The sequence below is a fragment of the Centropristis striata genome, chromosome 16 (assembly GCF_030273125.1).
Source record: "Centropristis striata isolate RG_2023a ecotype Rhode Island chromosome 16, C.striata_1.0, whole genome shotgun sequence".
Lineage (NCBI taxonomy): Eukaryota > Metazoa > Chordata > Actinopteri > Perciformes > Serranidae > Centropristis > Centropristis striata.
In genome coordinates this window covers 11,323,257-11,345,701 of record NC_081532.1, presented here as the reverse complement: position 1 = coordinate 11,345,701, position 22,445 = coordinate 11,323,257, and the positions used below count along the sequence as shown (strand labels likewise).

At 40.9% G+C, this 22,445-nt stretch overlaps 1 protein-coding gene across 1 annotated transcript in view; it reads left to right on the top strand.

Moving 5' to 3' along the window:
• Window positions 1-22,445, top strand: part of paplna (papilin a, proteoglycan-like sulfated glycoprotein) — a 30,401-nt gene that overhangs the window by 7,081 nt on the left and 875 nt on the right. The window contains exons 4-27 of the mRNA XM_059352568.1: window positions 2,878-2,938; window positions 3,028-3,130; window positions 3,254-3,384; window positions 5,693-5,816; window positions 5,912-5,992; window positions 6,080-6,252; window positions 7,524-7,647; window positions 7,738-7,864; window positions 10,212-10,416; window positions 10,925-11,101; window positions 11,221-11,371; window positions 11,792-11,872; window positions 13,788-13,983; window positions 14,240-14,324; window positions 14,428-14,554; window positions 15,339-15,614; window positions 15,798-15,978; window positions 18,320-18,478; window positions 18,775-18,902; window positions 19,405-19,459; window positions 19,646-19,792; window positions 20,359-20,486; window positions 20,777-20,885; window positions 21,827-22,002. Coding sequence (XP_059208551.1) covers window positions 2,878-2,938; window positions 3,028-3,130; window positions 3,254-3,384; window positions 5,693-5,816; window positions 5,912-5,992; window positions 6,080-6,252; window positions 7,524-7,647; window positions 7,738-7,864; window positions 10,212-10,416; window positions 10,925-11,101; window positions 11,221-11,371; window positions 11,792-11,872; window positions 13,788-13,983; window positions 14,240-14,324; window positions 14,428-14,554; window positions 15,339-15,614; window positions 15,798-15,978; window positions 18,320-18,478; window positions 18,775-18,902; window positions 19,405-19,459; window positions 19,646-19,792; window positions 20,359-20,486; window positions 20,777-20,885; window positions 21,827-22,002 — 3,305 coding nt within the window. The remainder of the gene's footprint in view (window positions 1-2,877; window positions 2,939-3,027; window positions 3,131-3,253; window positions 3,385-5,692; window positions 5,817-5,911; window positions 5,993-6,079; window positions 6,253-7,523; window positions 7,648-7,737; window positions 7,865-10,211; window positions 10,417-10,924; window positions 11,102-11,220; window positions 11,372-11,791; window positions 11,873-13,787; window positions 13,984-14,239; window positions 14,325-14,427; window positions 14,555-15,338; window positions 15,615-15,797; window positions 15,979-18,319; window positions 18,479-18,774; window positions 18,903-19,404; window positions 19,460-19,645; window positions 19,793-20,358; window positions 20,487-20,776; window positions 20,886-21,826; window positions 22,003-22,445) is intronic.

Sequence of the window (22,445 nt, the reverse complement as noted above, 5' to 3'; positions counted from 1 at the left end):
ATCACACCTTTAAGTACTATCATTAGACTGCTGTTGACTCATTGGGTGCTTTACAGGAACTACCCTTTTGCCCAACATACATTTTAAGGGCTATAATCTATTTCAATTTTCTGTGATCAATGACTGTTTTCTTATTTTAAATTAAAAGCACGGCTTTATGGTCCAAATGTTTATTTTCCACTCCCAGGTGAAGAGTTGAAATCTGGTTGTTGTCACTGAGTGTTTGGACATGTTTTAGTTTCAGTTTTGGCGTGCTGACAGGAGCGTGTCTTGTTTTTAAAGCTTAAGGGCAGGTACTTTTCGGAGGTGACTTAATCATGAGTTATCAGCATGGCTGGAAGGGGTGGCGGAACGATCTGCTGTCTCACGGTCCACCGACGGATGTTTGTGCAGGTTTTAGGCTCAACAGTGATGATGCAGAGGCTTCTGCTGTTGCTGAGAGCTCTTTTTTTATTACAGGCAAAGATTAAAGAGGAATGCCACTTAATGTCAGAGCTGAAACTTGTTATTTATGCACTCGCAGACAGTCTGAGCTGTATTTGCATACATACGCTGCAGTCTCACCTAGTCATTAACTGTTTCTGTGTCACAATGATGAACCATAAAGTTTTAATGGAACTTAGAAAAGATGCAAAAGGGGAATTTTTACACCACTGATAAAGCTTATGAAAACATGTATTTGTGGCTGAAGGGGCATTTCACACATGATGTTTTTACAACATGAGGAGTGCTGCTAGGCATGTCAACAGTTGTATTATGTCTTCTGTGGATCTGAAGGAGCTTTAGTCTGAAAAACATCATGATTCTTATGTCATCAGGGTTGTCTCGGCATGGGTTTAAGACTTAAAACTTAGAAGATTTTCTCATTAAAGACACTTTCATTTTCCATTGAAGGAAATGTAGGCTCCAGCATTTGTATAATAGGGAATAAAAGATGTCATATCTTGGCCATCTGCTGATGTCAAAGGCATTTTGTTATCACATTGCCCGTCCATCCGTCTAAGACAGCAACCTCCAAGAATCAAGCCAACACAAGTGCCAAAAACTGCATTTCCTTGAACGCCCACTGGAGGCTCACTCCAAAAACAAGTTAATCTTTAAAGACCCATCTCCATCCATGCTCCACCTCTTTGCCATTTTTTTTTCTAGCTGGTAGTCTTTCTTGTAGGTGCAGTAGGTTGTTATTAGGTCATTCATCAGCCGGTCGCTGAAAACTACGGTTACATTTAGGGATGGGTACCGAATTCGGTACTTTTATAGGTACCGACCGAATTCCGTCGGTACTACCGAGTACCGATTCAAGTAAAATCAAACGGTACCATGTTTCGGTACCTAAACGGCGTTACCTTTGAACTGATCATTGATTTCAACCTGTTTTCATTTGACGTCTTGATTAACAAGCGTGCTGACGATCGCACTATTTTTTTTATTTACCTCCTCGTCTGGTCCTGTCTGCTCACCGCGGCCACTAGCCACTAGCTGCTGCCCTCTTCCACCGCGGCGCAGAGACGAACAGCCCGGTTCTAGGCCTGCTAGACGGCAGCTGCTATCTCTTCAATGTCTCTACCCGGGCTTGGCCTTAGTCTGCCTCCAGATTGGACCTTCCTTACTCCGTTTGCTTTCTCCATTCTTCTGTAGACCAGTCATTAGCAGCTAGCAGCTAGCTGCTGCATCTCTGGCCCTCCGCTAAAACTCCGATCTTCAACTCAGGAATATTACCTGCCACTTTACTCCAAACTGCCTCGCTGAAATTAAATCCCTCGGACTCCTGCGTCATCCTCGATATGTGCACAGAGCAGCCCTACTCAACTTTGTTTATTCCAACCATGCTATGGCCACAATACTGTCTGACCGGTGCTGCGCCGCACAGCTACGACGTCATCACAACAAATCACACGTGCACTTGCAACCTTTTTTTTTTTATTTTTCTCCGTGCACTTGCAACCTGAGAGCGCTCCTCTGCATTCTTTGATAACACTCCAACCTTCATGTTACAAAATGCACGTTCACTCAACAATAAAGCACTGCTCATCCTGGATTTTATATTGTTTTGATATATTTTTTAAAGTTTATATTTTCAAACGCAAAAGTACCGAAAATTGGTACCGTTGAGTACCGATACCGATTCCCAGGTACCAGGTATCGGTACCGTATCGGTTCAAATGTGAACGGTACCCATCCCTAGTTACATTTAGTTAAAAGGCTGCAGTCTTGTTGCAGCACAACTACTTCTCTAAGGTTAGAGCAAAAACTTCCTGGTTAGGCATTTGTAAGTAAAATAAATGCACTTAAATGCTGGAAGCCAGGTTGTTACCAGGACGACATGAATACAGAAAGTATTAGTAAAAACGTGAAGCACAGATGTTAAGTGACGTTACTTCAGAAGACATTGTTGACTTTTGTTTTTTACGTTCCTGTTTTTTTGTCCTGGGTTTTTTTGCTTCAAATTTGGCACAAATGTCTACTTGGACTGGTGGATGAACTAGATTTAATTATGAAACAAAGCTTACAAAGCACATTTTTGGGACGTAACTCAAGAATTCATTTTGACAAGAGACGACAAGTGATGATATCCAAAATGTCAAAGGTCAATTTCACTGTGACATCACAATATTGTACAAAAAAGTAAACTGAGTAGATTATATTATACAAATAAGAATAAAAAAATATACCAATATCATATAAGTGATTTTTGACTCTGCTCTTGTAGCTTCACAAAGATAAATCAGATCAGACATCACAGATTATTTTTCTCTGCAGTCTTTTAAGATGATAACATGGACAATTTTGACTCTCCATAAGGTCACACATCGGGGTTAATGTATAAAGACGTGATCCAACAGAGTCTCATATCGATGCTTTATTTTCTACTTACAGGGCTGATGGAGGACACAACTGCGTCGGACCAGAGAAGTCGTACCGCACCTGCAACATCCAGGTGAACAAATAATCCTGAACCTGAATCCTGTAAGTACTTCTGCTGAATTTTCCTTTGACTTCTCTGGTGTCTCCCGTTTTTCCACACAGGACTGTCCTGAGGGATCCAAGGATTTCCGTGAGGAGCAGTGCTCCAATTTTGATGGCACCGACTTCCAGGGGAAACGCTACAAGTGGCTCCCATATTATGGAGGTCAGGAGCAAAAAAAAGTTTTGGATTTGCAGGAATAATAATAACTGGCATCAAAGCTTCCTTGTAACATAAATTAATTGAGGTCACAAATGTATTTTAAAATGAATCCTGTGTCTCTGACAGCTGAGAACCCCTGTGAGCTGAACTGCATGCCGAGAGGAGAAAACTTTTTCTATCGTCACCGCAGCTCAGTGGTCGATGGTACGCCCTGTCACCCCGGACGGAGAGATGTTTGTGTGGAGGGAGTCTGCAAGGTAGGCTGCACAGGCAATCAAAACACACACACACACACACACACACACACACACACACACACACACACACACACACATATGAGATTAGAAGAATCTGTGAGCTATACGATAAGAGTAGAAGAACTGCACAGTGATGAAAGTCCAGGAAACAGAGAGAAAGGTTTTACGTATGTGCTTCATAAAAGGAATTTACTCATGAAAGCCGTGTTATGCAGGAATTATTGGTTGGTGTTTGTAAGCAGAAGGTTTAAAGTCCTCCGCAGCTCAATGCACGCACCAGAGAGTAGTCGTGGTCGAGCGAGCTAGGGCGTGAATGAAGAGAGGGAGTGGTGTTAGCAGGAACAAAGCAATGAATGTTATTTTCTGATTGTTTATGGCGATTACATTCAAAACTACAAATAAACACGCAAAAATTGGGGGAATGTGCCGTTTTGAATGTTTAGCCACTGTACACAACCCAAAATCAGTGATTTATTTATGAAATTGGCTAATTTGCAAGATATTATTTTTAATTTCATTCTATGCATTCTTACTATAAATCATTAGACCTGTGTAAGAGAAATTTAATTACATGTTACTATGTTCTTCTCTGTGTCTGCCTCTGCCCCTCTGCCCTGTAGGTGGCAGATCAAAATGTATGTAGTGCAACATTTACCAAATACTGATTTGAAGTGAAGCAGTTCATGTTAGATAAATACATGACTGTAGAGATTTGTTTTAAAAAAGAAAAGCAATAAATTGTCTAATCTGTGCTGCAGATTTTTGCTTATGACGTGATTAGTTTGTCTATTATGTCATATATATTTTAAAAAAAAATTAAATGTATGTCTTGGGATGAAAACATCAGATGTTTTGCAGCATCACTTGTTAATCGGAGAGGACAGAGTCAGAGGAGCTGAGCAGCAGGATGAGAGATTAGTTTCACTATGTGGTAATATCAAACACTTGTTCTGCTCTCATTCTGTTCATGTAATTATCGCAGCGACCTTCTCCTCATGAAACACCTCCTCTATTTAACCTCTGACATCATGTCTTCATCGGCTCCTCTGTGGGGAGCAGCAGCCCAAAACCCACACTGTTCTCATACAGGTCTTATTCTGAACCCTTATTGTTCCCTCAAACCGTTGCTTATTTAACCTCCAGCTCCAGTTTTTTGTTGCTTGGTTTTAAGATTGTTGCTTTCACAGAAACATTGTGTTCCCGCTGTTCCTCTATTCTCTCACACCTTGTTAAATCATCTTGTGTTGGTTTGGTTTGGACCCTGGAACCGGCTATTCTGTGACTGCTTGCTTGGTGGTCTCCAACCCTCTCTTAAAAATAGATGTTTTAAATGTGATAACACTGGTAAGGAATTGTGAATTATAGAAATACACTGCATAGACATGTCATTATCTTCATAATACCTACGACGAAGACTTATATCAGCACCAATATGTCATCCTAAACAGACTAAATTTAAAGGTTGATGTTGTAATTCAGTACAGTCATGCACAAAAGCGCTTCTTGTCAGTGTTTCTCTATTTTTCTTACATTGTTAGGATGGACAGAACTTTAAGTCACCACTGCACTCTTAAAGTCTCCAATAATACTTGTTGTTTATGGGTTAGTACAGTTCATTACATTCCTTTTTCACAATATCAGTGTAAAGATTGTGTTTTTTAATCGTGAAATTATTATTTTTTTTTTTTTTGGGGGGGGGGGGGGGGGGGGGGGGGGGGGGGGGTACACAATAAACCTGACATGGAGGAAGTCGATTCAGAGGTTATGGAGGCCTGAGAGGAAAATTATTATCTTTCATCTCAGAGGGTGGTCATAGGGTATAATTTTTTGTTTTTTAATGAAAATTCAGCAAAATGTTTAATGAGTAAACTCATTTGATTAAAGTTCATCAACTTCAAAGGTTTGCTTCTATCTCCATATGGCATGATATAATCAGCCTAAGCAAATACATTTCCATTTTATTTTTGTTATTTTCTGCTAATTCTCAGACATTTCTGTTAGTTTACATGAAAAGTTTCCACTTTGAATATTCCCAAATATAGCAAAACAAAAAACTACCACAAACACTTAAGTAATAGGAGATTTATTGGGCGCAACATTTCAGTACAGAGACCTTTCCCAGGGACTAAATAATCATAGTTAAAGGTTTAGAAAGTTTGGATCATCTGAACTCATCAAACATCTGCAGCAGCCAACATAAATAATGCTGACAAAAAGTCCAATATCAGCCTCATTTCTCTTCTAGACTCTGGCACCAATGACCTTTCCTTGTTTATGAATTATTCCCTACTTCTCCCTCTTCCCTCAGCGTCTGGGCTGTGACAACATGCTGGAGTCTCTTCAGCAGGAGGACCCCTGCCTGCAGTGTGGGGGGAACGGACAGTCCTGCTACCAAGTCAAGAACACTTTCTCTACCCAAAACCTGCCAACTGGTACGATGCACGTTTTTACCTACAAGATGTTTTCAGTCATTACTAGAAAATGAATTGTGTCTTACCAGTTTAATTACGATTTTTCTTCATCGCAGGCTACAACCAGATGTTCATCATCCCTGTTGGAGCCACGACCATCAGCATCAGGGAGACGGTCGCCACACGCAACTACCTGGGTGAGTTTATTAAAGGATCAGAAGAAGCAGGATGTTTGATTGTATTCTGCACATATAATAACCATAATGACCTCTGTGCACGGCCAGCCATCAAGAACCTGCGTGGTGAGTACTACCTCAATGGCCACTGGGTGATTGAGTTCTCCAGGGCGACACCCGTTGCTGGGACGATGCTGTACTACCAGCGAGGAGCCGAGGGCGACAACGTCCCTGAAACCATCATCGGCCGCGGCCCCACCACCGAGCCCCTCGTTGTTGAGGTAAGATTAAACTGAAGGAGTTTGTCTTTTATATTCTATTTATTTACTCAAAATCTCTCTTTAAAGCAGGTTTTTCATCTCTGGTGCAGCTCCAGGTGGCAGCCTGTAGCCGCAGCTCCCGTAGTGTCTTGTAACTTTTGTTTATTTGTTGTTTTTTATTCCTTTTGTTGTTGTTTTTTACTGTACTTTCCCAGCTTCTGTAATTTCCCAGCTTGGGATGAATAAATTCTATCTATCTATCTCTCTCTCTCTCTCTCTCTCTCTCTCTCTCTCTCTATCTCTATCTATCTATCTATCTATCTATCTATCTATCTATCTATCTATCTATCTATCTCTCTCTCTCTCTCTCTCTCTCTCTCTCTATCTCTCTATCTATCTATCTATCTATCTATCTATCTATCTATCTATCTATAATGTATGATTTTATTGTTAAAAAAGAATAAAATTGCGATTTAATGTAAACTGTGGAGCTCTACAGAGCCTTATTCAGGCCACAACCTAACTGTTTTGGTTCACTTTAAGTGTTAAATAGCATAGTTTTTGCTCACAGCAGCCATTTGTTGTCAGCAAAAAAAGTTTAGGAAAAAAAATGCTGTGCTACCTACACAGTAGCTAGCAGAATTCAGACAAAGACAAAGTTGGCCATTAGCTGAAGAACATAGTGGAGCGTTTAGAATTATATTATTTTATTTTATTCATATATATTCAGTTGTAACTGTATTTTTTTAGTCAGTTCCATGTATTTTTCAGCTGTTAGAGGGCTTTGTACCTGCACTGGAGGAAAAAAAAGGCAAATTGAGCAACGTATTGATAACTTTGATTAACTGAGTTTTGTCTTGTTAAGTTTGTTCAGAGGGTGGAACTAGACCAAAGGTTGTTGGTTTTCAGAAGGACTCAGCATTTTTTCCACTATTTTATTGCCATTTATTTATTACATTATTAAATATCCTGTGGACAAGTAGGAGTTTGGGCCCTATTTCAGAAACAGTTGCTTAATATCGGGATTCAGCCTGTAGTGATAATTATATGCAGCATGTTTCAGAGAAAACTGACTGTTAGCCTTGAAGTAATTTGTCGTGGACCACAGTGGTGGTCAAGAAGAATTTTTCACAACAAATAAGGACATTAAAACAAAGTCAGGGAGTCACAAAAACAAATGGATTTGTCCTCCAACAAGCAGGAATCTGTCCTTTGGAGCAAAGTCCAGCAAACCATTTCAGTGAATGATTGAAATCTTTATAAAAAGGAGTTTATTCTTTGTGTCCTCTCAGCTGATCAGCCAGGAGCCAAACCAAGGAGTGGACTATGAGTATTATCTTCCTAATGGACGCTCCAGACAGGGCTACTACTGGAGCTTTGGATCCTGGTCTTCCTGCAGCAGAGAGTGTGGATCAGGTCAGAGTCTCAGACAAACAAAGAATCATTTTAACATGCTTGAATACAGACCAGTGTTTGTTTAATGAAGTCATTCTTCTCATTCATCAGGCTACCAGTCTCGTTTGGTCTTCTGCACCATCGATAACGAGGCCTACCCCGACTATCTCTGTGCATCTCTGCCGAGGCCACAGACCAACAGGACATGCAACCCCCACCCATGCCCACAGACCCGCAGGTAAATTAAACTCTTTAGGCTTTTTTTTTTCAAATTTAAGTGTTTGTTTTTATTTGTGCTCATTAAATTAGAAAATAATAATGTTCAGAGCAGCTTTTTGACTGTTGTCGGTGTGTTATGACTGTCTGAAAGGATGGCGTACCTGTATCCACCACAGTTGTGGAGATCCTCACAAAGACCCAGAGCCTATGTAATCAGGTAACCCAGGGTCTGTGGTCGTAGTGTTGACGTAGAGATTTAGTGACTGCAAACACAGGGGGAGATCTAAATACATAAATTGTTATTTTTCTCAGATTTTCTGAGCATGCAAGTTTATAAGACATCTCTTCATTAGTAGCAGAGATGTTCCAATCCTATATTTTACTTCCTGAGAAAAGCAGAAAAACTCTCAAGAATAGCCATCTGATCCTTGACATTTACCTGGAAAATAAAAAAAGCTTTAGCTGTGCCAAAAAATAAGTAATACAAGCTGCTTAAAATGTCCGTCACACACTCTCCCCCTTCATACGTGTTTGACTTTATAGTGTCTTTGTTTAGCACAAAGCCTGTTCCTCCATGTGGGGTGAGAACGAAGGCAACTGTCCAGCTCAGAGGTCTGTCAACCTTTTAATGACCCTTACTAAGTCTTGAACCCACTTCATACAGTCATGGAAAAAATTATTAGACCACCCTTCTTTTCTTCTGTTCTTCTGTTTTCTTCTTCATTTTAATGCCTGGTACAACTAAAGGTACATTCATTTGAACAAATATGATGATAACAACAAAAATATCTCATAAGAGTTTAATTTAAGAGCTGATATCTTGACATTTTCCATGGTTTTCTTGATAATAACCATTATAAAATCATTTACATTTTTTCCATGACTGTATGTCTTTTATTATCTAAATAGCACAATAACACAAACAGACTAAGTGATTGAGGCAGTGGTAGACCAGCAACTCCTATGTTCTCCGAGGTAAAATTGCTGTTTTTGTCAAACGAGTCTGGTGGTAACGACTTCCTCCTGCGTAAACTCAAAAACATCCGAACTATCCCTTTAACCTTCCAACCTGTGGCCCCTGAACCTGATCCCTGAGCTGGGCCGCTGCCTGATTGCTTTAGCAAACTGTAAAACTCTCTGTCTCTGTGCATTAGTGTAGCTGCTGTGTTGTGAGGTGTTTGTTACAGGTTAGAGGTCCTCATGCGGGGGGTTGTTGGGGATTGTGTACATCTGAATGGACCTAGCAGTGAGTGTGGTAGTAAATAGCCGGGGCTTCAGTCGGTGACTCTCTGGTATTTCCTGCTTCTTTTCTTTGATGCTGCTGAAACCTGAGATGTTTGAAAAGCTCGGGTGACGCTAACTGCAGCCTCATTATCCCTCAATTGAAAGATATGAAGCAGAAACGGTTTATGTTTGGCTCTCTGACGTGTCTGAAGTTGCAGCAGAGATAAAAAAGTGATAAAAAGACCTGCTTTCAAGTCTTTGTCATTAATGTTGCAATAATCAGTGTCAAACTAACCAGGAGGTGAAGAATACTTTCTGTCTTTCAGTGAGGAGCGACTGGTGGCTGGTTTCTGATTCTCTGTAACACTATAATCTCTAAAAGGATGTGTTGTTTTTTAACATAATCTTGTCTCATAGTTTTGATTAGTAGTCGTTTTTTTAGTAGCTTTGTTAAAACAATGCATCCTTTTTTATACTTGCATTTCTTTTGATCTGAGTGTAAATTGTTCATCTGATTCAATGAGGAATCAGACATAGAGAAAGGCATTAAGTCATTATTCTCACTGATGGTTTTTTTTTGCTGACGCAGGTCATGTAGAGACATCAGTATTACATTGAGAGTGTTTCATAACCAGTTAAATACTTCTTGTAGCTGCTATAAATCAGACAATTACAGTTAATAACAGTCATTAACGAGCCAAGAGAATGGGAATAATAACTGGCTAAAATAGAAATAAGCAGGTGTAAAACAAGAGTTAAAGTGCAGTGTAGGGCATAAATGATTATTTGATATAAAAAATAAAATGTCGCATTAAAGGGTAACTTAACACAAGGCTAAGAAACACTGTTTCACTGCCCTGTCTGATGAAAATATGAGTATTACTTCTGGGTGTGGTTGGTTGTTAGCTCTGCTGCACCGGTAAGCACGACAAACAGACACATCAGGAGATCCTGGAGTTCACTTATTCATCACTGCAGCAAGGTGAGACGTTAAACGACTGGATGGCAGCCAAAACCAGATTTTTAGGGTCTGTTTGAAGTTGCTTTTTCAAGCAGCACTTGCCAATCATTTTTATATTAAAGGTCCAAAGGCAGCAATATTGAGAGACCTCTCCTGACTTCTGTTTCCTGTCTTGTCCCAGCTGGAAAACCGGCGAGTGGAACACCTGCTCTGTTACCTGCGGTGGAGGCTCTCAGGTGCGCAGCGTGCAGTGCATCTCCCATGATGCCGCGGGCCCCCGCGTGGTCGAGGATGCCGTTTGTGCCACCTACGCCGAGGCACCACCCTCCATGCAGACCTGCAACATGCAGCAGTGTGCAGAGTATCAAATGTCCAGATGGAGCGCGGTGAGTGAGCCACCTGACTCAAGATGGAACTGGTTCAAATGGAAAGAAGCAAATAATTTAAGATAAATGAGCTTTTTAAAACTCAATACAACATTTATTAGCATTTTTAGCTTAGCATAATCAGCCTGAGAACTGTAGTGAAAAAGCTCCCGTCTGCTCAAGGAACATTTCAAGTAGTGACTTAATTAAAAAGCCAGTTGGGAGAAGGGCTGCAACTAACCTTTAATTTCATTATCGATAATCTCAAGATTGTGTCTCTTGATTAATTTAATGATCGTTTGGTTCATAAAATGTCAGAAAACACTGAAAAATATTCATCCTAGTTTCTAAAAGTCTAAGCTGATGTCTTTAAATGTCTTGTTTTGTCAGTCCGTAAATCAAAGATATTCAGCTTAATATGATATAAAACAGAGACAAGCCTCGAAATCTCCATATTTGAGAGGCTGAAAACACTTTAACAGTTAAGTTGTTTAGTGAACTAATGGGATCTGTGCTGTTGTGTGTGCAGTGCTCTGTGACCTGTGGTAAAGGGGAACAGACCAGGGACGTGTTCTGTGCTGGTTCAGGAGGAATGAGGCTGGAGGAAACAGCCTGCAGCGCTCTGCTCCGCCCGACTGCTGCCCGCCCCTGTGAGATGGCGGCCTGCCTGAGACAGATCAGCTGGCACGTTGGAGAGTGGGGACTGGTGAGCGAAATACACCAACAATACCGAGACACTTTCAGTGCAGCTGGTGTGGCTGAATGTGAAGTAAAGAGTCATCCCTTTTGTCTTCCAATAGTTATAATCTCTCGCTTTTCCTCCAGTGCTCCCAAAGCTGCGGCTCCGGCTCACGAGAGCGCCAGGTGATCTGCTCTGACCAGGAGAGGAACCTGTACCCTGTGAGTCAGTGTAATGCCCACCCCAAACCCTCCACCGTGGAGCGCTGCAACACCCAGTCCTGCTACAGCCCACAGAGTGAGTACACAAGCTCATATATTACGACTCCTGCTCCTGCAACATGCAATTTTTCTTTTGCACTGCATTGCCAGATTGCACAAGTTAAATTTCCACTTGTTCACGGTGCAAATAATTTTGCTCTACCTGTATTTGCGTCTTCATTAATCATGTACTTTACATGACATTTTAATGAGGCTAAATGTTCTTGTGCCCTACACGCCTGCTTCCTGCAGCTCTTTCTTTGGAAAATTCTGAAGTACACAAGGAAATTCAAATTTTATGGTTGTAAATGAATTCTTGAGTAATTAATACATAACGGAACACATCATAGTATCATAATTTCTTTCACTGTCAGCCTGCACCAAGATAAGTCAACCATTCATCTACATTGTATTCTGAGCTTTCATTGTTTTGTGTTTTTTGTACTTCTTCGTGCAGTGGTTCCCAGCGTCCAGGACCCCCGAGGACACGACAACACACAGACTGCTTTCCAGCCCTACGTGCCCGACCACGCAACAGGTTGGATGATCGTTTATATTTGTTCTGTTTCTCTTTATAGGGGCAGCTCACCAAAAAAATCCAAAATACATATCTTTACCCATAGATCTATTTATCAAAGCACCAAAAAAATAAACGTAAAACCCCAGTAGCATTCTTCCTTTCCAAGCCGTGAAGTTTGCTAGAAAGAAAATAATTTCAACACGAACCTTTCTCCAATAAGCTCCATGTATTAGCTTTAGCTTGAGAAACCGTGTCATGATTCCTGAAAAGAGACATTGCGAGTTTTCAAATCTTTTATGCTTTGTAGGGTTTATAGAAATGTTTCATATTAAGCCAAACACCGGACCACACAGTTATACTGGATTTCACCCCTAGGTGTCACACTGAGCTCAGCAGCTGTTTGAAATACAGTGTATCGACTCCAGTCCACTTGGTGGTGGAAAGGCACCTTTAAACGGGTTTACAAAAATGTCCAAAACGTTTCCATATTGGCACGGTTTTAGTTTTCTTTGAGAATTTTATCTTCACTTTGTCACCTCAAAACACGCACTTTTTAGTAAACTGCCTGTCAGATACTAGTGGCTCCATTGGCCTGTTCATAAACAAAGATAATGTTTTGTTATTAACATAGTTATATTGCACCGCGTTCGCATCCTCTAACTTTACTGGAACCATTACCAGAGAAGTCTCTCTCTCTGTAAACTGCATGTGCAGTAGAGTGAGGGGAGATAATCGTTTGGAATTGGTGTCGTTTTCCCAGATAAAAAAGATAAAAATGCTAAAATAGGTCTCCAGATATACTTTGGCGGCTGCAAATATATTTGTTTGCCAGCCCAAGTCCAGTCTGTGTGTGGTAAACACTGCAAATATAAGTGGATTTTATTTAATTAAGTCGACAAAGGTTGCAGATGTTGGCTTCTACTTAACCTGCCATTACATGTCATAATGACAAATGCTGGTTCGGCCAGTTGCCATGGAATCAAACTGGTTTCGGCTTGTACACCGGACCAGCAAAACCAGAAATCAACCCAACTCTAGTGCTCTGAGCAGACTTTACAGATCAGATCTTTACAGTCAACACCTCCAACACTCGACTAATCACGCCTTAACAATGTAGCTTGATTACCAAGCACCACAGGTAAGATGAAACATATGCATTGCCCCTTTAACTCATTAACAACATACCTCTAATGACAGTAATATTACTCACTCTCTAAGCATTACAGACCAAAAGCTATTTAACAAGATATTAGCATATCAAACTTTTATATAAAGTAAACCTTTTCCATAATAGTTTACAGCAAACTAAACAAGCTGTAGGTGTGATTGCAGCCTAATAATTGCTCCCTCTGCGTTCCTCTGCACCTCCTCCTCTCTGCTGATATAACTCCTGTCACTTTGTCCCCATCAGCCCCCCACCTCCTCTCCCCTCCCAGCCTCTGTCCCCACACTAATTATCTAGGCCTGATTGACATGTTTTCAGGGGTCCATGGGCATTGTTGGCCTGATTAAAATATTTCTGAAGCACTGAAGTGTGCAAGTGCTGGCTGTGGTGTTTTTTGGCATGTTCTGGCATTCTGCAGCACCGTCCCAGTGGTCAGGAATTTCAAGTTTGAGGTCTTGTGTGTGTTCATTTCCTGAGAGATTGTTTTATGTGATCGCTGGAACTTATTGCACCGATCATTCTCCATGGTTTCCCACTTTATCTTTCAATAAACATGTGTTTTTGTAGTGCATCTTTTCCTATTTGCGTCCTTTTGTGTTTCAGCTTCCTGTGAGGACTCACTGTGTGGCCTCGAGCACAATAGCTTAGACTCTATTGTGCATTTCTAAAGCGATGTGTGTAGTTTTGTCTACATGAAACACCATGAACTGTGGGGTCTAGTTTGCATATACAATGCATTAATTCGTCCCCCGCTTGGTTTCATCGCAGTCCGCAGACCGGAGACGGATCCGACCCAGACGAACACAGTCCACGACCCTCACGGCTCCTCCCCGGCCCTCCACTGCAGCCAGTCCCATTATGGCTGCTGCCCAGATGGACGCACTTCAGCTGGGGGCCCCCAGGATCTGGGCTGCCCACATGTCCCAGCTCCCCCTCCTGCCCAGCCACACTGCAGCCAGACCAGGTATACAACCTGTCATTTCACTGTGGTTGAGGTTACACACGGAGTCAGTTTAGTGTTTTTGTCTGGGTGTCATAAAACCAGAGATTGTTTGGGATAAACGTGACCACGGCGACGACCACTAAGTGACCAGACAGTGGAGGAGGTTTTCTAGAAATGTCAAACTTGCACTTTTTTGTTATTTTTGGCGCAAACGTTCAGTATATGTTAGTGTTTCATTGTTTGTACCTGCTGCCTTCTTGTTCTACGTATATGTCAGTTACGGTTGCTGCCAGGACGGAGTGACGGCTGCTCAGGGCCTCAACAGAGAGGGCTGCACGGAGTACGTGGCCGTCGCACCCACTGTGAGTAAACATACAGTAAATCCTTGCAGATTTTTTGCTTTTATATATGATATACCATATACGGACCATTACACCTTTCTTCTAATCTTTCATGGGTCCGCAGGTCGCTCCTTCTCTTCCCACTGAAAATGCAGCACAGTGCCGTATCACCACCTACGGGTGCTGTTATGACCGCACCACGCCTGCAGAAGGACCCAACGGAGAGGGCTGCCCCAACCCACCCAACCACAGTAAGATACACAAACATTACTACACATGAATCTGTGTTTTTTTGCCTCTGTGCCAGTGACAGCTGTGGCTGGAGATGTTGTGTTTTTCTGGTTGTCTGTACGATCAATTCTCATGAACGCCTTGAGGGAATTTTTGTTTTTTCGAATTTGGCATAAACATCCATTTGGACTGAAAGATAATCTCATTAAATTTTGGTGGTCAACGATCACTATGACCTTATTGTCTAACAGGATAAAATGATGAACTGAGGACATTTTAGTTACAAAAGGTCAAAGGTCAGTTTCACTGTGCCCATAATATTGTGCAAAAACATTTGGTCAGAAAGTGAATTGGTGACACTTATCTACCTTGAAACAATTAACCCCTTTGAACCCCCGAGCGGGTGTTTTTTTTTTGTTTTTTTTTGCTCCTATCACATTTTCCTCATCGTGTCCTCGTTTTCTGTTGTTTCAATATGAGTCTATGTGGTTGTAGTCTTTTTTGTGCACAGGGCACAGAAAACTTAGCTGGGTACAATCAAAGATGTGGCATTAAAGAGTCACTGTCTGTCTAGAGTCTGTTAGACTTAAATCCAATATTTATTCGTCAAATGACCAATGAGAAAAAATGGATGAAAAACCAGAACTCACCAGCTTTTCAGGAGCTTTAAATGTCAGCTTAGCAAATTATTATGGATTGATGAAGACCATGTGATATAGTTGAAAGCACAGGAAAAGCTAGTAATTAAGTGCAGCCTGGAGACTTCATGTTGGTAATTTCATCTTTTTGGTGTCTTTGCTGTAGTTGAGCGCTCCATCTGCTCTCTGCCTCGCGCCGCCGGCTCCTGCAGCAGCTGGATTTCACGCTACCACTACGACGTCATCACCTCCAAGTGCGTGCACTTCTGGTACGGCAGCTGCCACGGCAACAGCAACAACTTCATGACCCGCGCTGAGTGCCAGAGGGCGTGCCCGCCCGCTACCCAGCAGGGCCCGGGACCGGCTGCTCCCGCCGCAGTGCCGACTCCTAGAAGAGAACCCACCTCTGGAAGACCTGCAGCTGGAGGAGGATCCAGAGCAGGTGGAGCCACATCTGGAGGAGGATCCAGAGCAGGTGGAGCCACATCTGGAGGAGGATCCAGAGCAGGTGGAGCCACATCTGGAGGAGGATCCAGAGCAGGTGGAGCCACATCTGGAGGAGGATCCAGAGCTGGTGGAGCCACATCTGCAGGAGGATCCAGAGCAGGTGGCTCCACCTCTGGAGGGTCCACAGGTGCGGGGTCACGTAACATGGGGAGGATTTTCACAGTCCAGGGAGGCTCGGCTGGCAGCACCAGACAGGCCACGAGTGCCGCCACACACGCCCACAGAGCGAGAGCCTTTTTGCGCACTCGCCAGCCCGCTGCCCCTGCTACTGCAGCACAGCACACCGGACCAGCAGCGAGGTAAGACCCCGGAGACCCAGAGAGCCCCGCCTCCACCGGCCTCATAATGCTGTTTACAGCCTTCCTACCCCTCCTGAAGGAACCCCAATCCACTCAGCTCAGCTCTGAGCGTGAGTCAGGCCACAGAGTGAGCCGAAGGAAACATCAAACCATGTGCATCATTCACTTCCCCCAAAATATGATGATGAAGTTGATGCCAAAGTTGTTATTGCATATCAAATAGTTCCAGCCAACAATTTTATATAAAGCAGGGGTCTGTTCCTTAAAACAAATTTACCAAAAAGTCAGGCTTATTTCAGTTAGTCTGACTCAGTTTCATAAAGCAAAATGAATATAGTTCCCAGTATCAGTTGAAATAATAATTGAGCTTAAACTATGTTGAATTAACTTAATGGAAACACATAAGATGAAAATGAGTCAGACTAATCTAATTAAACCTGGATTTTTGCTGAAATCGCTTTATTGAACAGATCCAGAATATGAACAAATAGTTTCAAAAATAAACATAAAATGTTTATAAATGAAGGATTAGCTCATAAAATTCACAGAATCAGATGTTTTAAATGTCTTCAGTAAAATGTATCAATTATTAATGAAGTATCTGTGAAGTGTAAATGCAAGACAGATAAAAAATGAAGACCAAATATTAAGTCTTGCCTTTTGTAACAAGCTTTCAAAATTAGTAACTTAAAGAAAACTTAACATCCCTGACAGACATTGATGTAGAAGTGTACTTCAGGGTGCGTCAGTACGTCACGACATCACTGTGGGTGTTGTTAAAGGTGCAGAACTTTCAAGGGCAGTGTTAAGTTACTCTTTAAATACATTATATTATATGTATGTACTGTATGTGTGTGCTTACTTTATGCATTGTGCTCTTTCCAGTATGTAGACACACTTTCATGCAACTTTTTTAATGCTAATATAATCTAAACCCTCGCTTTGTAAAGTACAACCACAGCTGCTGCTGCACCTCTAGCTCCACAGACACTCGCTCTCACGCTCGTTTCTTTTCTTTAACCTCGACAACAATGTCTGGAGAAGCCGACGAACCTCACAGCGACCCTTAAAATGGACAGCTCTTCTTCTGTTTAATGTTTCTGGGACTTTTCACTGTCTGTCTGGAGTTTCATGTTAGTCGTCTCGTGCTTATTCGTGCCTGCTACCTCACCGTGTCCCGCCACCTTTGTGCTTTGTGTTGTCACCTCGATAGATCAAACTAATAAAGGTTCTGCTGTGATGCTTCATGTTGTTGGTTTTGTGTTGTCACTAAACTCTGTCTTTCTCCACCGCAAGTCTGTGTAGCCGGGTTTAACAGCCAGAGGTGTGGACTCGAGTCACAAATTTCCTTACTTTAGACTCGAAATTAATAGCAGTAACTCGTGACTTCACTTGGACTTGAGCCCTTTGACTTGAAAATAGTTGACACATTCCCCTAAGACCAAAGAATTCAAAGTATGATGGATACCAGTTCACAAAATGTAGCAAAAGCAAATTTAACATAGTTCCCAGTATCAGTTGAAATAATAAGCTTAAACTGTGTTGAATTAATTTAATGGAAACAAATAAGATAAAAATGATTCAGACTTATCTAGTTAAACCTGGATTTTTGCTGAAATCGCTTGATTGAACAGATCCAGAATATGAACAAATAGTTTCAAAAATAAACATAAAATATTTAAAAATGAAGGATCAGCTCATAAAATTCACAGAATCAGATGTTTTAAATGTCTTCAGTAAAATGTATAAATGATTAACAAAACATCAAGTAAAAACAGTTTAATAAACTCAGTTTAGGTCTTGGTACTTGACTCAGGACTTGAGTGCAAAGACTTGAGACTTTTGACAAATTGTGCAAAATATTGACTTGGTCCACCTCTGACATGAGCTTCATTTTTCTGGGACGTCTACTTCTTGTTGGGAACTTACTTTGGGTTTATTCTGGTGGAGGGAAAATTGTCCTTTGTCTTTGATTTGTAACACACAGTATTAGTTGTTTTGTGGTTGTTTTGTCTCGTCACTTTTCATGTTGCATGGGCCCTCTGAGTGCCAAAACTGTGTTTCCTCTCTGTCTCTTCTCTCTGATGAACTTCTGAAGCCAGGTTGTGGGCGATCTTTATGCTTGCTTTGGTGACTGACTAATAAAAGTACCAACAGTGGAGCATAAAGTGACTCTTTTATTCTCTTCCTCCTGATCCTCCATCCTTCTTTTCCTTCCTTTCTTCCTTCCTTCCTTCCTTTCTTTCTTTCTTTCTTTCTTTCTTTCATTTCTTTTTTTTCTTTTCTTTCTTTTCTTTCTTTCCTTCTTTCTGTCCTTGGATCCTCCTCCTTGTCTCCTTAGTTTGACCCTGGGAGAAGTGACCATTGATAAGACCGACCCTTCCACGGTGGAAGCTGTGGTGGGACAGACAGTTGTGCTGCCCTGCAGAGTCAGCCCGCAGCCGTCCTCCACTGTCATTGTGGAGTGGAGGAGAGACGGCATCCCTCTGTCCACTCGCAGGTCAGTAGGAACACACACACACACACACACACACACACACACACACACACAATCACACACTCTGTGGTTTAATACACTGGTACCCAACCTGGGGGTCCTGGTCTGTTCACAAAAGCTTCATGGGACATTGCAAAATCTTCTTTAACCCTCTATGGTACGGTGTTGCCCTCCTGCAACATACCCATTTTTAGCCTGTCAAATTTCTACAATGCATGTTTTTGAATGATGTGATACTTTGAAAAGGAGTGAAAATGTTTTTGATTATTCTCTGTTCTCTGTATTTACATGTTCTTCAGGCATCACCAGCAGCCCAACGGCTCCCTGTTAGTTGGTCCTCTCACTAAGTCGGACTCTGGTTGGTTCTTGTGCTTGGCTACTCGTGAACAGGAGAGAGACCATCGCTACATTTACCTGTCTGTCTCAGGTAATGCAGTGCATCTGTGTGAAATCATTTAATGCATTTAAATTGAGAGCAAAGTTAAGTCCCTGCAGAGCCTGTCACCAATTGTCATCATTCAGTTTGTTTTTGTAAATCACTGAGGAAAAACACATTTTTATTTCCTAATTTAAATATATATGGATACACACAAAGTGTAGATTGTCCATTAAACTCCACATCTTTCAAGATCGCAGCACTCTGAGAAAAACTCTCATCCGGTATGCAATCGGCTAATTGGGGCCAGATTCGGTCAAAACCCTAATTTGACCGACTTTAACCCCAATTAATCCGTCACACGAAACTCCTGAAGACTGAGGCGAAGCCTGATGTCAGAGATGATGTCAGAGATTGTGTCAGAACATGCTGACCTTCGAAAGTTAGCCCGGTCTTTATGCATGATGTGTTAATGTGACATTATGTAAGTGAGTATGGCAGGAGCCTTCACACAACCGTGTGTGTGTGTGTGTGTGTGTGTGTGTGTGTGTAGAGGGATCATCCCAGCCGGTTCCTACCTTACTGCCCAGAGATGGTCCTTTCCCTCGGTAAGAACAACCTCTCTTTCTCTTTCTCTGTCTGCACAAAACTGCTCTCTTCCATAAAATATCAAGAAGAGAAGACTGAAGATTAATGAAGCAAAACACAAAAAATTGTGAACTTTAATATTCTGGATTAAAGTATTAAAGCTGTAAATGATAAAACAGTCACTGACTTTCTGCTATTTCTCTCAGGTTCAGTATCGAGCGGTCAAGCTCGTCTTTTCTGGAAATGCGAGCCGGACAAACTGCCAGACTGTCCTGCACGATCGTCCCTCCTTCAGCTCTTCAGTCCGTCCTCATCCAGTGGACGAAAGATGGACAGACAGCCACTGACCCCAGGTAATCATCATATCACTCACTGATTTATGAATAGTTTTCTGATTGTAATTCTATAAAATGACTTGCAAAATACATTTTTGAGTGAAACTCTGAAACCTGAAGAGTAGCTTCTTCATGTTTGTAAAATGTTTATTTGATCTAATTATGAGTCAAAATAACAATGAATTGCTGTCATCATACAATCTGTATGTGTTTTTGCAGTAGAGCTTGTAAAAGCCACAATATATTAATATTAGTTAATTTAAGTATCACGCAAATTCATATTTTAATTAATAATTTATAGTCATTATATAAAGATGTACAAAGACACATTTATATGTATATTCTATGTTGATAACTAATGCTTCCTTTAATATATTGAGTGAACATCATGTTGGCCGAAGTGTTGGTGACATTATGAAGTAAACAAAGCTGCATGTAAACACAACAGGTGATATTGATGTCAGCCACAATGATCGTGGTCATATCCATATATCATACAATAAGTCGATATTGTAATTATTGTGACAGGCCTAACAACAGTATATAAAGTATATAAATGCAGCTAACTCACTTCTGTGTTGCAGGTATTCTCATAACTCAGACGGCACTCTGATCATCAGCTCTCTGAAGTCTGCAGACTCTGGAGTTTACACGTGTACAGCCTCCACTCAGCAGCAGCTGGAGCAGAAACAGCTGCAGCTCAAAGTCCAAGGTCAGTTTATTCACGCTTTTATACACATAATATGCAGTTTGTAACGTGATCATTAGCACTGTGTGCTCAGAGGCTTCTATTGATGCTGTAATTTTACTTAAGCACCAGCAGAGGGCAGTGTATCTGAAATAGTTCACAACGGATGACAAGAATAATCAGCTTGGGTTTATGCAGATGTGGAGTTTGTCGATTCATTGATTAGATCAGATATTAATCGACTAATTTTTATGTTGAACAAAACCATCAAAAGGCTTTGTTATTTGATCTTTTTTCTGGTTTTTATTATCCAGCTGACCTGCAGATCACCACAGCTCCCAATAACATCCAGGTGTCTGAAGGCAGCACCGCTGTGCTGCCCTGTGTGGTGTCAGGGGACAACGTCAACATCGGCTGGTCCAGGTAATAACTGCCATTATTAAGTATTTATGCTGTGAGATGTGATGAGTAAGTTATTCTTAAGTTGAGCTGTCTGAACTGCACACACACTGTACAAAGTTTGTTTGCAAAGTAACAAATATAATTCATTCATTCATTATAAAAATGACACAAATACAATTATGTTACTATAAAATGACAGCAGTTCACTTTAAAAGTTTTTTATTTGTAAAATATTCATTTGATGGGACTTTATGTGCCTCGTTCTCGTGAAAGTGATATCTCAGGAACATCTGAAGGGAATTTCTCCAAATTTGGCACAAACGTCAACTTTACCTCATTCATGTGAATGAGGGGGAAAAAAAGAAAGATTTTATATCCAAAAGGTCAAAGGTGAACTTCACTCTGACATCATAATGTTTTGCAAAAACACTTTTCTGGTCATAATTCAGCACCAGAACTCAGTGAAGACAAAAGGTTTCTCACTGGAAATGATTAGCTGGCATCATACAAGTTAATATAGTCATAACTTACATTTCAACAAAACATACATTTAACCCAAACATGGAGTATAATTCTAAATTTAGTATCTAGTATAAACATGGTCACAAAATGCATGTGACCATTTACATGGTCACAAAATGTATAACTCATAAATCCAGTTATAAACACAAACAATAGAAGAAAGTTGAACATGCAAGAAGTTATTTTGTCTTCTGTGGAGTTAAAAAGACCATAATATTTTACTACTCTCCATCACATTCTCTTTTGTTTATTTCTATTCATTTGTTGTTGTTTTTTTAACAAATGTGTAAACAAATGAAAAGTAGAACTAACTTGACTGGAATTTTAACATATAGACATGATTTTTTTTAAGGTAGAATTAGTGTTTTTCTTCAGCTGAGTTGGTAAAAGAAGCAACACGAAGCTGCTGAGCCTCAGCCGTTTCTCCTCTTTTACTCCAGAAACGGTGTCCCGGTGCGTCCAGATGGTCGAAACATCCAGACGTCGTCTGACGGCAGCCTGATCCTGAATAACGTGAAGCCTTCAGACGAGGGCACGTACACCTGTAACGCTTACACAGGGATCTACTCTGTGAGCGCCACGGCTGAAGTCAGAGTCACCAAAGACTCACAACAAGGTGACAATAATATCTATATATACATTTACAGCTTATTACACCTTTTTTTTTAAATCTTTGATTGTCCTTGATGCCATCATATGATCATGATATGATAAATCATTAGAAATACATTGTTTTTGAGCTTTTATATCAATATACAAATTATCTTTAGCTTTTGGTTAATCAGAAAATAGAGAATTCTTATTTCAACATCAGTAGCAATACGCTGTGAAACAAAAATGACTGAATTACATTTTTTATCACTTCATTATTCTATCTTCTACTATTTGAATCATTGAAAAAAATCTGATTCGTGTTCAGCAATTTAGGGATCCAGGGGCCTCATTACAAAAACTTCCAGTCTGAATCCTATGTTATCCCAATGTAGCATAACATTTAATTTAAAATAAGATATGAGGTCTAAGATATTAATTAAAAAAATAGTGAGAAGCAGCTTTATT